The sequence below is a fragment of the Myotis lucifugus genome, unplaced genomic scaffold (genome assembly GCF_000147115.1).
Source record: "Myotis lucifugus unplaced genomic scaffold, Myoluc2.0 scaffold_2188, whole genome shotgun sequence".
NCBI classification, from domain to species: Eukaryota; Metazoa; Chordata; class Mammalia; order Chiroptera; family Vespertilionidae; genus Myotis; species Myotis lucifugus.
Window position 1 is genome coordinate 1 of NW_005873236.1, and position 14,338 is coordinate 14,338.

The 14,338-nt window shown below is 58.4% G+C and overlaps 1 protein-coding gene across 1 annotated transcript in view; it reads left to right on the top strand.

Annotated features, from left to right (window-relative positions):
- The first annotated feature begins 10,825 nt into the window (after window positions 1–10,825).
- Window positions 10,826–14,338, top strand: part of LOC111824552 (leukocyte immunoglobulin-like receptor subfamily A member 5) — a 4,159-nt gene continuing 646 nt past the window's right edge. Inside the window, exons 1-2 of the mRNA XM_023748965.1 lie at window positions 10,826–11,177; window positions 12,840–13,076. Of these exons, the coding sequence (XP_023604733.1) occupies window positions 10,826–11,177; window positions 12,840–13,076 (589 nt within the window). The remainder of the gene's footprint in view (window positions 11,178–12,839; window positions 13,077–14,338) is intronic.

Below are 14,338 nucleotides of genomic sequence, written 5' to 3' on the forward strand. Positions count from 1 at the left end.
CCAAGGCCTCTCTGGACCCAAAAAGGGGAAACTCGTTTTTGGGGCTAGGAGCACCCGCCTCCCTTCATGAGAAACCACGGAAATGAGGCACATGACTCGGCCCCTGTGAGCCCCTCCTGCACTTACTGACCTTTGGGACCCTGTCCTCCCTCACCCAGACAGACTCACCTCCTCCCTGTGGACAAGGACAGAGAAGACTGGGACAGGCTGGCCATGAGCCCCCGGCCCTCCACCCTCCTGGGCCTCGGTGAGTCCTGGATGGAGGGACCGCATTCCAGGGACCGAGCGGGTGGGAGCTGAGGGAGGTGTCACCATCCCTGCTCCATCTGACTCCAGCCCAGGAGACTCATGGTCCCTCCTGGGGGTCTGGCCCTCAGCTCTGGTCCTGACCTAAGTGTAACCATGGGAGGGTCAGTCCTAGAAGCAGGTGCCTGGGCGTGGGGACAGGTTCTGACTGAGGACCTGATTGGAAGGGGGGGGGGTGGTTGTCTGGAAACTCAGAGCAGGAAGCAGGATTGTGCTCAGAGGGGATGCTGACCAGGGAGCCTGGGAAATTCTCGGGGCTGAGCCTGCTGCCTCCAGGAAGGCCTCCAGATTGCAGCCCAAGGAGGACCGAGATCTGGGCCTTGTTCTCACCAGACCTTCCCTTGCAGTGCTCTGCCTGGTCCAGATGATCCATATGCAGGAGGGTGAGTCTGCCTTCTTAAATTGAGTTTTTCATGCAAAATATTATTTTTCCTTAGAGTCCTCTCCAGGTGTGTTTTCAGCTAGAATGAGCCCCCAGCCTCTCTCTTTCTCTGGATCCGTCTGTTCTCACGCCCTCTGGCTAAGTTACTTTCAGAAAGTCAGTCATTCTTTCACTTTCACAAACACCATGTTCTGTCTCTACCATGACCACCTCCCAGGCTGAGGGCTGGGCTTGGCTCATTCCCACCTGACCCTCTGGTCTTAGCTCAGGGCATCCCCCCTCTGCCTCTGATGAGAGGTGAGCTCTGTCCCCCTCACCCAGAGCCTCCCACACTCAACCCTGAGGCTCCCACACTCCCCCTGAGCCTCCCACACTCACCCCTGAGCCTCCCACACTCACCCCTAAGCTTCCCACACTCAGCCCTGGGTGAGTATCACAGCGCATGGCTATGGTTTGCACACTCCCTCCTCAGCCTTGTGCTTCCTCTTCCCTTCCCCCAAGAAGGCAGGGACCCTCCTGTGTTTCTCCTATTTGTGGAGCCAATGGCACAAGGAGGCATCTGTAAAGGGAGAGATGGGAGCTGAGCTCTGGCTGAAGGATTCAGGGAATGAGTGCTGGGGCTCGGCCAGCTCCGCCTCTATGGAGATTGAGTAACTTGGATGCCTTCTTCCTGTTTCAGGGCCAGAGCCTTCTCCTCCCATGCCCAGCCCAGTTTAGACACTTGGGGTTTCAGGAGCCTCAATCACAAGGAAGTGGAAATGGGCTGAGAGGGTGGCGGGAAATGCAGAGGGAACCTGAGTGAGTGCTGCTCAGAGGACGTGCCCAGGAGTCGGGGGTCCTCAGCCACTGGGGTCCTGAGAGCAGGTCAAGCCTGGTGTCCAATTCCACCCCTACTAGACCTCCCATGGGGCCCTGAGGGCCAAAAGGTACCCACAATCTCCCCCAGCTGCTTTCAGACCTGTCCAAGGTCTTCCCAAGATCTCAGACTCCAGCGTCCCTGTCTCCATGAGGGACCTGCTCATCCTCACCCTCTGCCTCCCTCCCAGCCCTGTTGGCCCTGAAGAGTGGCCATGGGAAGGGGGACATGCCCAGGGCCCCAGGCTGTGTGACACCTCCCGTGTCCCCCTGAGAAAAGCCCACGATGTCACCAGAACTTGTGTCACGTGGCGTGATGAGGACTCAGTTTCCTTAAGGGGGAATGGAGGGGGGTTTGGGGAAGGGATGGTGCCAATGGTGTAGATTGGGCTGCGGTGAGGGTGGCACAGCTCTGCGAGTTTGCTAAAAACAATGAAGTGTTCGCTTAAAACCCGGGAGGAGTGAGGATGGAGATTTTCTCATGATGGAGCCTGAGATCCTGCTCTGCTTCCTCCCAGGGGTCCGGCCCAAACCCTCCCTCAGGGCCGAGCCAGGCCCTGTGGTCCCTCCGGGACAGCCTGTGACCTTCGTGTGCCGGAGCCCAGCTGTAGCTAACATATGCCGCCTGGAGAAGGATGGAAGACGTATACAGGGTTATCAGGACAGGATGCGTCAAAATGGCCCACAGGAGACAGAGGCCAGATTCCCTTTCCCCGCGGTGAGTGAAGACACTGCCGGGAGTTACCGCTGCTTCTGTCTTACCTGGTCAGGCTGGTCTGAGCGCAGTGAGCCCCTGCAGCTGCAGGTGACAGAGGAGGAAGTCTCCACTCTGCCCTCAGGTGGGTCCCAGTGCCCTGCACCCTGTCCCAGCCCCGTCTCTGTCCTCATGCTCCCTGCCCTCCTGCTCACCCCCAGCCCTGGGGCTCCCCTCCTGCTGCACACATGACCCTTGGCCTTCACCCCTGGCTCAGGGCCCTGGAGTCTGGTCTCATCTGGACACCACGCTGGCCTGGACCCTGAGCCCTGCATCAGAGGGGACACAGAGCTATCCTGCTGGGCTGGGTGGGGCCTGAGCTCCCAGCCACCAGGTGAGGACAGACCCCTTCAAGGGGCCCTGAGTCCTTCCCCTCTGGATGGTGGTGCCCTGCCCTTTCCCCTGGCCAGGCTCTATGGGGCCCAGGGAATGTGTCCGCTGGGGTCCACCCTCCATGGGCAAGTGCTGGGTTCCATGGGGTCCCTGAGCAGGGTGGGACACCGCTTTTGGGCAATTTAGGATGAGGCTACCCCTGTCCGGGTGTGGTCAGACCCTGAGATGAACTGGAGTCAGGGTCCAGCAAGGACATGGAGAGGGTGGGAAGGAGGGAAGGAGGGAACATTCTTCCCACAAATCAGAGTGTCTTCTCTCTCCTCTCTCTACATCTTGCTGTGACTCAGACATCAATGGGTGGGAGCACATGCCCTGTGGTGGCCCCCATCCACCAGGCCTGAGGTGTCCACCCAGTTGATCCTGACCCTGTGACTCTCCCTGGCCTGGGGGACTGTGGGTGGCACAGTGGCTGGGTGAGGTGAGCTCAGAGTCCAGGCCCTGTGACCCTGTGGCCGGGTCAGGGGGCTCCCACCCTGTGTGTCCATGGGCCAGGACCAGCTGCCCTGTGCTAATGTAGGGAGGGTGGTGGGACGTTCTGAGGGGTGGCCAGCTCCGCAGACAAGTGTATGCAGAGAGGGTGCCATCCGGGGTACCACGTCTCCCTGTGCCCTTTCTGGGGGGTGTCGGGGGCGTCGTCTATACTGGGAGGTGCAGAGAAAGAGGCCAGGTGAGGGCGCTGTGGGCGGTGAAGGGCCAGGTGAGTGGGGCAGGCAGAGTGGAACTTGGGCTCAGTGCTTGCCCTGCCCCTTTCAGGGGAGCCCCTGGGGACCTCAACTCTCACCCTGAACATGGGCTGGGGAGGGGGACCAAAGCCTGGGCGTCCCCTCCTCGGATTCTGCTGGGCAGTGGAGTGGTCGAGGGCAGTGGGGTGGCCATGGGCAGTGGGGTGGCCGTGGGCAGGGGCTCTGCCTCTTTCAGGATGGGGCACACAGAGAGGGCAGTGACATTTATAACAAGAGACCAGTTCACCCCTGGCCTGTGGGGGGGAGGGGGTGGCCGAGGGGGGGAGAGGGAGGAGAAGGGGGAGGGTGTAGGGGGTGGGCAGTGAGAGCCAGGAGTGAGATGCCCTAGCTCCCTGGTGGAGTTTGAGGAAATGCAGGTTTGCATTTTGCAGCTGGGCCCGCCCTGGGGTCCTCTAGGTGACTGGCTGTGGCACCTGGGGATGTGCACCTAGGGCTCCTGAGGTGCTGCAGGTGGAGGTATTCCTGGGGTGGAGGCCTGGGTGCTCCCCAGGGAGGGAAGTTCCCTGCGGGAATCAGGAGGCAGGGCGTCCAGAGAAGAGGAGCAGCTGCCTGAGACTTCTGTCACCGTTTTCTGTCTCCTAGCAACACAGCCCGCCATCACCCTCCCACCAACGGGAGTGACACCTCCACCCACAGACACGGCCTCCCAGACAGGTCAGCCATCGGGGAGTGTGCACAGGGGTGTAGAGGCAGGGGCAGGTCCCCCCATTGAGAAGGCGCTCCAACCTCCTAGGGCCTGGCCTGGCCGGGTCGTGTCCACCTGTCAGTGACCTCTGCCCTCTGCTTCCAGGCCCCGCCTCCCAGGATTACACTGTGGAGAACAGCATCCGCTTGGGCCTGGCGGGCGTGGTCTTGCTGATCCTGGTGGCGATTCTGGTGGAAGCTGGGCACAGCCAGCGCAGGTCCCCACAGGGACCACAGGCATAAACACAACGGAGACCCCCAGAGAGAGGGGACCCCAGGGCCGCAGCAGAGACCTCACTGAGGGCCCCAGGCTCACCCTGGAGCCCAAAGACCCAGAGCCGCCCCCGCTGTTGTTCAAGGACAGGACAACCCAGGCCCACGTGGGTTAGGATGCTTGAACTCAACCTTCATCTTCCTGGGATCATCGAGAGACTCAGCTTGATTGACAGGCAGGCAGACAGGCCAGTGCCCCAGGGAAAACAAGGCAGGTGGCATGGAGGCAGGGCAGACACGGCCACGTGATCCAGCCTGACCACAGAAGCCAACCACGCAGAAGTAACAGGATAATTTAGACTCAGAGGGGAGACACGTGAAACTAGGAAGGGGCTGCAACACTAAGGTGAGCTGAGGCATAGGAACCAGGAAGGTTCAGGTCTGCTTCTGGGCAAGAAAAATTGAGAGAATCCATCAGGTGGCCACAGGGGGAGATAGAGAGCAGGTTTGTAGCAAATATATACCCCTAGACCACAGGCTTCAGTGGCAACCATGACTGAGCCTCCTCCCATGTGGGAGTCTTACTCTGCTTGCAATAAATTTTCTATGCTTTTGCTTCAATCTTCTGGTCTGAGATTTTATTCATAGGGTTCCTGAGACATGACCCTGTGAAATAAACCTGGGCTCGCTGTTCCGTGTATCGCCTTGATCCCCAGCCCAGCCCACCCAGGGCATCTAAGACATGGGAGGGAAGCAAACTGCCCTCCATCAGGTGGGAGGCTCCTCACACGGACTGAAGAGAACAGGACTGACCCCGGATGCTGTGAACAGACTTCCTGGGGCTTGAGCTGCAGCAGCAGCTCCCCTGGTCTACAGCCGCCAGCCCTCCCTGCAGATTTTGCACTTGCCAGACTCCTGGATTGTGTGAGCCAATCCTGCCCCAGACATTTCTCTGTATATACATGTCCTGTAGGTCCTGTGTCTGTGACAGACCTGCACGGATACAGTGGACACCCCATTTCTTTTGCAGGGCTGGGGGGTGATGAAAATAACTTAAAATGAAGTAGAAGCAATGGCTCACAAGATGGTGAATGGACAAAATCCCAGTGCATAGTACACATTTCCCCCTTCTGAGGATCTTGAATGTATTATAGACACTATTACAGAAATTTTCCATCCTCCCATCCCCCACCTTTGTCCTCCTGATGGCTCAGCTCTGCCTGGGCCCTGCCTGGGGCTGCAGTATCCACAGCCATCCCTGGGCTGGGAGCTGAGGAGTCTCAGGCCTTTCCCTCCATATCCTGACTCTCCTCTGTCTCGTCCTCCTGGGGGGGCCCCTCCCCTGGGAGGTCACAGGATGCGCCTCAGTGTTGTGAGGGGGAGGCTATGGGACCACCTTCCCTAGGACAGTGTCTGAGTTCTGTGCCCTAAATGCTAAATGGACCCATGAAGGCCCATCAGCTTCCAGATGGGAATCCAGCCACCAGCCAGGACTCATCTGGGTCTTTGCAAACTCAACCTTCCCCGAAGCCCCGCCCACCAACATGACTCTTTCTTGAGTGCTTTGGCTTCAGTGGATTTGGGTGCTTTCAGTTTAGAAATAGCCAGAGGCAGCTGGGAGGGAGGGGAGTGTGCGGATGGCAGCTCAGGGTCACAGGGCACAGAGGGGCACAGATACAAGGGCATCGAGCCTGAGCTGGTGCCACCTGCCCTGCAGAGCATGAGGGGGCCGGCTGAGTCCTTCCATTGTCCCGCCCCCCCCCCCACTCCTTGCACTCCCCCAGTAACAGCATGGAGGTGTCAGGAGAGTTAGAGTTCTATGGTTTCCTGTTTGCGGGTGAGAAACTGATGCATTTGCAAAGGAAATGTGTGGTTGGGGACAGTCAGCTTGTGAGGGCCAGATGACAATCGAAGAAGTTTCCCTGCCTGTATGGCCTACGTACGTTTCTATCTATCTCAGGATCTATCATCGTACCTATATATCTATCTCTGTAACTATGTATCTATCTAATTATCTATGTATGTATCTATCTGTGTGACTATGTATCTAAATATCTATGTATTTACATAACTATCTGTGTATCTATCCATATATCTATTCAACTCTCTGTATTTATATAATTACTAGAGACCCGGTGCACAAAAATCTGTGCACTCAGGGGGCATCCCTCAGCCCAGCCTGCCCATCTAACAGTCTGGGAGCCCTCATAGGATGTCCTACTGATGTCCCTGTGGGGAGTGGGTCTAAGCCGCAGTCTGGCCTTCAGGTATATAGATACTTCCTGAAGGCAGCACAGACTCCTTCCTTATTTCTTTCCTCTGTGGTTGGAGAATAGGGGACTAAAAGGTGGAGACAGAACTGTGGCCGGGACTGGGGCTCTTGTAGGCAGCAGAAAGAAGGAGAGGGCTGGGTAAAGTCTAGACACTGTTTTCTTCAATTGTCCTCCTTCCTCCAGGCCCCTCGCTCTGTTCTTTCCCTGTTATGGTGGACGCTTGGGCCTTGGACTGACAGGAGCCCAGCGATGGTGGAGTTCAGCCCCCTCACTTCTCAGCTGAACATACAACTGCCTCACATTCCAAGTGGAGCTGTTTTCAAGTGGCTACAGTGCTGGCAATTCATGCCTCCTGGCCTTTCCCCTCTGGGACTTCCTCCTTGGGTCAGGTGCAAACTTCACCGAGACACTGAAGCAACTCTGCCCTGGTACTTCTGCACCGGCCGGGTACTCTTCCTTGAGGGGTACTCTTCCTTGAGGTCTCAGGGAGGTCACCCAGAGCCCATTCCCCCGGACAGGTGGGGCAGGGGGGCTAGCTTGAAGAGCTGGAGGAAGATGGCAGAGTAAGAGTTGGTATGAACCAGCGCCTGCTTAGCCAGACTTCCTAAGCTCCCCACTGGGCCCAGGCTGGGCCCCTTCCCCACACAAGGAGGATCCCAGCTGAGGTCCCCTCCCTGTACCCAGCGCTCTCCTCCCTGTTCTACCACTGGGGGAAGGGAGCAGCTCACCTGCTCTAGACCCTGCCAACCTGGCAGGCTGAGGCACAGGCAGTGCAGCCTAGGGTGCTGGTGGCTGTGAGCCTTCTCCCCCTCCCTGAAGCATGGGGCGGGGTTGCAGCAGCTCACAGCCACCCCTGGGCACCATGCATGGAGACACTGCTCTCCAGTGAGCCACCGTCCGCCTGGACCTGTGGGGATTGGGGTGGCCTTGGGCTCCCACTGGCCCCACTGAAGCCAGAGTCGGCTTGGCCGGCCACCCCCACTGCCAGAGGGCTGCACATGCCCCATGGGCCTCATGACCCTCATGAATCGCTGTGGTCCGGCCGTCCCATCCCAGGAAGTGGCCATCCTGACCGCCATGGCTCATTCCCCAGTGCAGTTGGGCCTGCCCAGCAAGCATGTAGGCAGGAGGTGGGCCTCTGAGGGAAAGGAGGAGGGATGCTCGGGCCAGGGCAGAAGTGGGGAACTTGGTGGTGTAAACACAGCCCCCCCCTACATCGTGCCGGCCCCTCGTGCTGCATTCCCGAACCCCTGGGTGCCCCTGCCCAGCACTGTGCTCTCGGGCCTGGGGTGGGAGTGAGGGACCTGGAGCTGGAGCCTGAAGGCAGCCCTGGCTGGCTTGGAATCGTAGTGGTGGATCAGGGAGGGATGCGGGGTGCCAAATTCTGCGTATCTCTCTCTCTCTCTCTTTCTCTCTCTCTCGGAGAGGGCCCCGTGTGAAGGCAAGTGATGCCAATAGCCTCACCAGAGCCCCCACTCGCCCCTGGGTCGCACAAGGGTGGGCCGGCCAATCACTGCTGCACCGTCCGCCTCCCTGGGTCACAGATAGCAGGCCCGGATAGCAGCAGGGCAGGCAGCATGGCGCTGTCCTGCCCTGCCTGCAGTATGCAAATTAGTCGCCATCTTTGTTGGCAGTTAATTTGCATATGGCACTGATTAGCTGATGGGAGGCGTAGTGAAGGTATGGTCAATTACCATGTTTGTCTATTATTAGATAGGATGTATCTGACAACCTGAATATCTATCTATGCTCCCAGTATGGGTTTATGTAACTAAGTATCTGTGTAACTATCTCTTTATCCATGTTTGCATCTATGTATTTATCTATGTAACTATCAATTTGTGTATCTGTGTAACAACTTATACATCTATGTATCTGAGTACCCAGCCATCTAGGATCTATCTAGGACTTATCTATCTATCTATCTATCTATCTATCTATCTATCTATCATCTATCTATCCATATCTATAATCTATATCATGTATGTCTGTCTATCGCTGGTGAATTGATACCATGTGGGTTTGATCTGGTCATGGGTTTAGCCTGGTGAGGACGTATATCGCTAGAAACTGTTGCGTGACAAATTAAAAATTTACTTTTTCATAGAGTCTCACCAAGGCCTCACTGGACCCACAAAGGGGAAACTGGATTTGTGGTTAGGAGCACCTGCCTCCCTTCATTAAAAACCACAGAAATGACGCTCATGACTCAGCCCCTTTAAAGCCGCCCTGCACATTCACTGACCTACAGAACCCTGTCCTCCCTCACCCAGACAGACTCACCTCCTCCCTGTGGACAAGGACAGAGAAGACGGGGAGAGGCTGGCCATGAGCCCCCGGCCCTCCACCCTCCTGGGCCTCGGTGAGTCCTAGACGGAGGGACTGCATCCCAGGGACCTAGCGGGTGGGAGCTGGGGAGGCGTCTACATCCCTGCTCAGTGCTGACTCCAGCCCAGGAGACTCATGGTCCCTCCTGGGGGCCTGGCCCTCAGCTCTGGCCCTGACCTAAGTGTGACCATGGGAGGGATAGTCCTAGAAGCAGGTGCCTGGGCTTGGGGACAGGTTCTGACTGAGGACCTGATTGGAAGAGGGGGGTGGGGGTTTGTCTGGAAACTCAGAGCAGGAGGCAGGATTGTGCTCAGAGGGGATGCTGACCAGGGAGCCTGGGAAATTCTCAGGGCCGAGCTGCCTCCAGGAAGGCCCCCTGATTGCAGCCCAAGGAGGACCGGTTGCTGGGCGTTGTTCTCACCAGACCCTCCCTTGCAGTGCTCTGCCTGGGCCAGACGATCCACATGCAGGAGGGTGAGTCGGCCTTTTTAAATGGAGTTTTTCATATCAGTTCCATTTTGAGGCAAAATATTGCTTTTCCTTAGAGTCCCCTCCAGGTGTATCTTCAGCTGGATTGAGCCCCCAGCCTCTCTCTTTGTCTGGATCTGTCTGTTCTCATGCCCTCTGGCTAAGTTACCTTCAGACACCCAGCCTTTCTTTCACTTTCACAAACACCTTTTTCCCCCTGGACCTAGGCTTCCTCCCAGGCTGAGGGCTCCTGTGCTCAGCTTGTCTCATTCAAACCTGACCCTCTAGTCTCAGCTCAGGGTCTCCCCCCTCTGCATCAGATGAGGTGTCAGGTCTGCCCCCCTCACCCTGAGCCTCCCACACTCACCCCTCAGCCTCCCACACTCACCCCTCAGCCTCCCACACTCACCCCTGAGCCTCCCACACTCACCCTGAACCTCCCACACTCAGCCTGAGCCTCCCACACTCACCCTGAACCACCCTCACTCAGCCCTGGGCGAGTATCACAGCGCGTGGCTGTGGTTTGCACACTCCACCCCTCACCCTGTGCTCCCTCTACCCTTCCCCCAAGAAGGCAGGGACCCTCCTGTGTTTCTCCTATTTGTGGAGCCAATGGCACAAGGAGGCATCTGTAAAGAGACAGATGGGAGCTAAGCTGTGGCTGAAGGAAGGAGGGAATGAGTGCTGGGGCTCGGCCAGCTCTGTCTCCATCAGGGATTGAGTAACTTGGATCCCTTCTTCCTGTTTCAGGACTAGAGCCCTCTCCCCCTGCCCAGCCCAGTTTAGACACTTGGGGTTTCAGGTGCCTCAGTCACAAGGAAGTTGGAATGGGCTGAGAGGAATGGGGGAAAAGGAGAGGGAACCTGAGTGAGTGCTGCTCAGAGGACGTGCCCTGGAGTCAGCAGGTCCTCACCACTGGGGTCCTGTGAGCAGGTCTAGGCTGGTGTCCACTCCCACCCCCCACTAGACTTCACATAGGGCCATGAAGACCAAATGGTACCCACAATCTCCCCCAGCTGCTTTCAGACCTGTCCAAGTCTGTCCCACCATCTCAGACTCCAGCGTCCCTGTCTCCATGAGGGACCTGCTCATCCTCACCCTCTGCCTCCCTCCCAGCCCTGTCTGTCTCCCTGGAGAGTGGCCGTGGGGAGGGAGACATACCCGGGGCCCCAGGCTGCTCTGACACCTCCCGTGTCCTCCTGAGACAAGCTCAGGATGTAACCAGAATTTGCGTCACGTGGAGAAGTCAATGGAGAGATGAGGACCTAGTTTCCTGGAGGGGGAAGGGGTGGGGTTTGGGGAAGGAATGTTTCAAATGGTGTGGAATTGGGCTGTGGTGAGGGTTGCACAGCTCTACGAGTTTTCTAAGAACCACTGAGCTGCAGGGTTAAGACATGGGAGGTGTGAGGTAGGAGATTTCCTCATGATGGAGCCTGAGATCCTGCTCTGCTTCCTCCCAGGTGCCCTGCCCAAAATGACCCTCAGGGACAAGCCAGGCCCTGTGGTCCCCCGGAGACAGCCTGTGACCGTGTGCCTGGGCCCAGCTGTAGCTAACATATGCCGCCTGGAGAAGGATGGAAGAACTGTAAGCCGTTATCAGAACCCGGTGCCTCTAGATGATTCACAGGGGACAGAGGACAGATTCCTCTTCCCCGCGGTGACTGAAGAAACTGCAGGGAATTACCGCTGCTTCTGTTTCACCCGGTTCGGCAGGTTTGAGCTCAGGGAGCCCCTGGAGCTGAAGGTGGCAGAGGAGGCCGTCTCCACTCTGCCCTCAGGTGGGTCCCAGGGCCCTGCACCCTGTCCCAGCCCCGTCTCTGTCCTCGGGCTCCCTGTCCTCCTGCTCACCCCCAGCCCTGGGCTCCCCTCCCTCTGCACACATGGCCCTCGGCCTTCACCCCTGGCTCAGGACCCTGAGGTCGGGTCCCATCTGGACACCACAGTGGCCTGGACCTTGAGCCCCGCATCAGAGGGGACACAGAGCTGTCCTGCTGGGCTGGGTGGGGCCTGAGCTCCCAGCCACCAGGTGGGGACAGACCCCTTCAAGGGGCCGGAGTCCTTCCCCTCAGGATGGTGGTGCCCTGCCCTTTCCCTTGGCCAGGCTCTATGGGGCCCAGGCAATGTGTCCGCTGGGGTCTACTCTCCATGGACAAGTCCCATGGTTCATGGGGTCCCTGACCAGGGTTGAGCGGTGCTTTGGACATCTTTTGGATGAGGCTGCCCCTGGCCTGGTGTGGTCAGACCCTGAGATGAACTGGAGTCAGGGTTCAACAAGGACATGGAGAGAAAGGGAGGGAGGGATGGAAGGAGAGAGGGAAAATCCTTCCTTTAAATCTGAGCGTCTCCTCTCTCCTCTCTCTTCACCCTGTGGTGACTCAGACATCCCATGGGTGGGAGCACAAGCCCTGAGGTGGGCCCCAACATTGAGGCCTGGGGGTGTCCAAGAGTTGATCCTGACCCTGAGACCCTCACTGCCCTGGGGGACTGTGGAGCCAATGGCACAAGGAGGCGTCTCCTCTGTAAAGGGAGAGATGGGAGCTAAGCTGTGGCTGAAGGAATGAGGGAATGAGTGCTGGGGCTCAGCCAGCTCTGCCTCTATAGGGTTTGGGTAACTTGGATGCCTTCTTCCTGTTTCAGGGCTAGAGCCCTCTCTCCCCTGCCCAGCCCAGTTTAGACACTTGGGGTTTCAGGTGCCTCATTAAAAAGGAAGTGGAAATGGGCTGAGAGGAAGGTGGGAAATGCAGAGGGAACCTGAGTGAGTGCTGCTCAGAGGACGTGCTAGGAGTTGGGGAACCTCACGCACTGGGGTCCTGTGAGCAGGTCTCAGCTGGCTTCCCCTCCCACCACAGCCGCTATCCTTTCCATGGGGCCCTAGAGGCCCCTATGGACCCCACAATGTCCCCCAGCTGCCCGCAGACCCAGCCAGGTCATTCCCACCCTCTCCCACTCCAGCTTCCCGGTCCCTTGAGGGACCTGCTCATCCTCACCCTCTGCCTCACACCCAGTACTGTCTGTCCCCTTAGAGACTGGCCATGGGGAGGGGGATCTGCCCAGGACCCCAGGCTGCTCTGACTCCTCCCGTGTCCCCCTGAGTAAAGCCCTTGATGTCACCAGAACTTGTGTCACGTGGAGAAGTCATTGGAGTGATGAGAATTCAGTTTCCTGGAGGGGGCAGTGGGGTGGTCTCTTGGGGGAAAAGATGGTTTGAATGCTGTAGAATTGGGCTGTGGTGAGGGTTGCACAGCTCTGTGAGTTTGCTAAGAACCACTGAGCTGCACGCTTAAAACCTGGGAGGTGTGAGGTAGGAGATTTCCTCATGATGGAGCCTGAGACCCTGCTCTGCTTCCTCCCAGGGGCCCTGCCCAAACCCTCCCTCAGGGCGGAGCCAGGCCCTGTGATCCCCCGGGGGCGGCCTGTGACCTTTGTGTGCTGGGGCCCAGCTTGGGCTGAGATCTTCTACCTGGAGAAGGATGGAAGGCGCGTCTACCTTTATCACAAAAGTGAGCCTCAAGGTGGTTTGCCTGTGACAGAGGCCAGATTCCACATCCCTGCAGTGAGTGATGTTACTGCAGGGAGTTACCGCTGCCTCTATGAAAATGTGTATGAGGTCCGGTCTGAGCGCAGTGAGCCCCTGCAGCTGCAGGTGACAGAGGAGGACGCCTCCACTCCACCCTCAGGTGGGTCCCAGGGCCCTGCACCCTGTCCCTGCCCGTCTCTGTCCTCGGGCTCCCTGCCCTCCTGCTCACCCCCAGCCCTGGGGCTCCCGTCCCCCTGCACACATGACCCTCGGCCTTCACCCCTGGCTCAGGGCCCTGGACTCTAGTCCCATCTGGAAACCAGGGTGGCCTGGACCCTGAGCCCCGCATCAGAGGGGGCACACAGCTGTCCTGCTGGGCTGGGTGGGGCCTGAGCTTCCAGCCACCAGGTGGGGACAGACCTTTTCAAGGGGCCCGAATCCTTCCCCTTAGGATGGCAGTGCCCTGCCCTTTCCCCTGGCCAGGCTCTTTGGGGCCGGGGCAATGTGTGCCCTGGGGTCTGCCCTCCATGGGCAAGTGGCATGATCCAGGGGCATGACCAGAGCTGGACGTTGCTTAGGGGCATTTTTTGGATGAGGCTGCCCCCGACCTGGTGTGGTCAGACCCTGAGATGAACTGGAATCAGGGTCCAGCAAAAACATGGGGAGGGAAGGAGGTGTCCACTAATTCATCCTGACCCTGTGACCCTCCCTGCCCTGGGGGCCTGTGGTTGGCACAGTGGCTGGGTGAGGTGAGCTCAGAGTCCAGGCCCTGTGAGCCTGTGGCCAGGTCAGGGGGCTCCCACCCTGTGTGTCCATGGGCCAGGACCAGCTGCCCTGTGCTAATGTAGGGAGGGTGGTGGGATGTTCTGAGGGGTGGCCAGCCCCTCAGACAAGTGGAATCAGAAAGGGTGCCACCCGGTGTACCCTGTCTCCCTGTGCCCTTTCTGGGGGGTGTCGGGGCGTCCTCTCTACTGGGATGTGCAGAGAAAGAGACCAGGTGAGGGCGCTGTGGGCGGTGAAGGGCCAGGTGAGTGGGGCAGGCAAAGTGGAACTTGGGCTCAGTGCTTGCCCTGCCCCTTTCAGGGGAGCCCCTGGGGACCTCAACTCTCACCCTGAACGTGGGCTGGGAGGGGGAACAAAGCCTGGGCGTCCCCTCCTCAGACTCTGCTGGGCAGTGGGCAGTGGAGTGGCCGTGGGCAGGGGCTCTGCCTCTCACGGTGGGGCACACAGGGAGCGCAGTGACATTTACATCCTCAATAGCAAGAGACCAGTTCAACCCTGGCCAACGGGGGGGGGGGGGGGGGGAAAAAAAAACGCGGAAAACATAAAGAGTTTAGCCCCTGGGGAGGGGGGGGAACCAAGAAGGGAAAAACCCCCATCTCCCCTCCTGGAGTTTTTGAAAAAAAAATTTTTTTTTTGGAG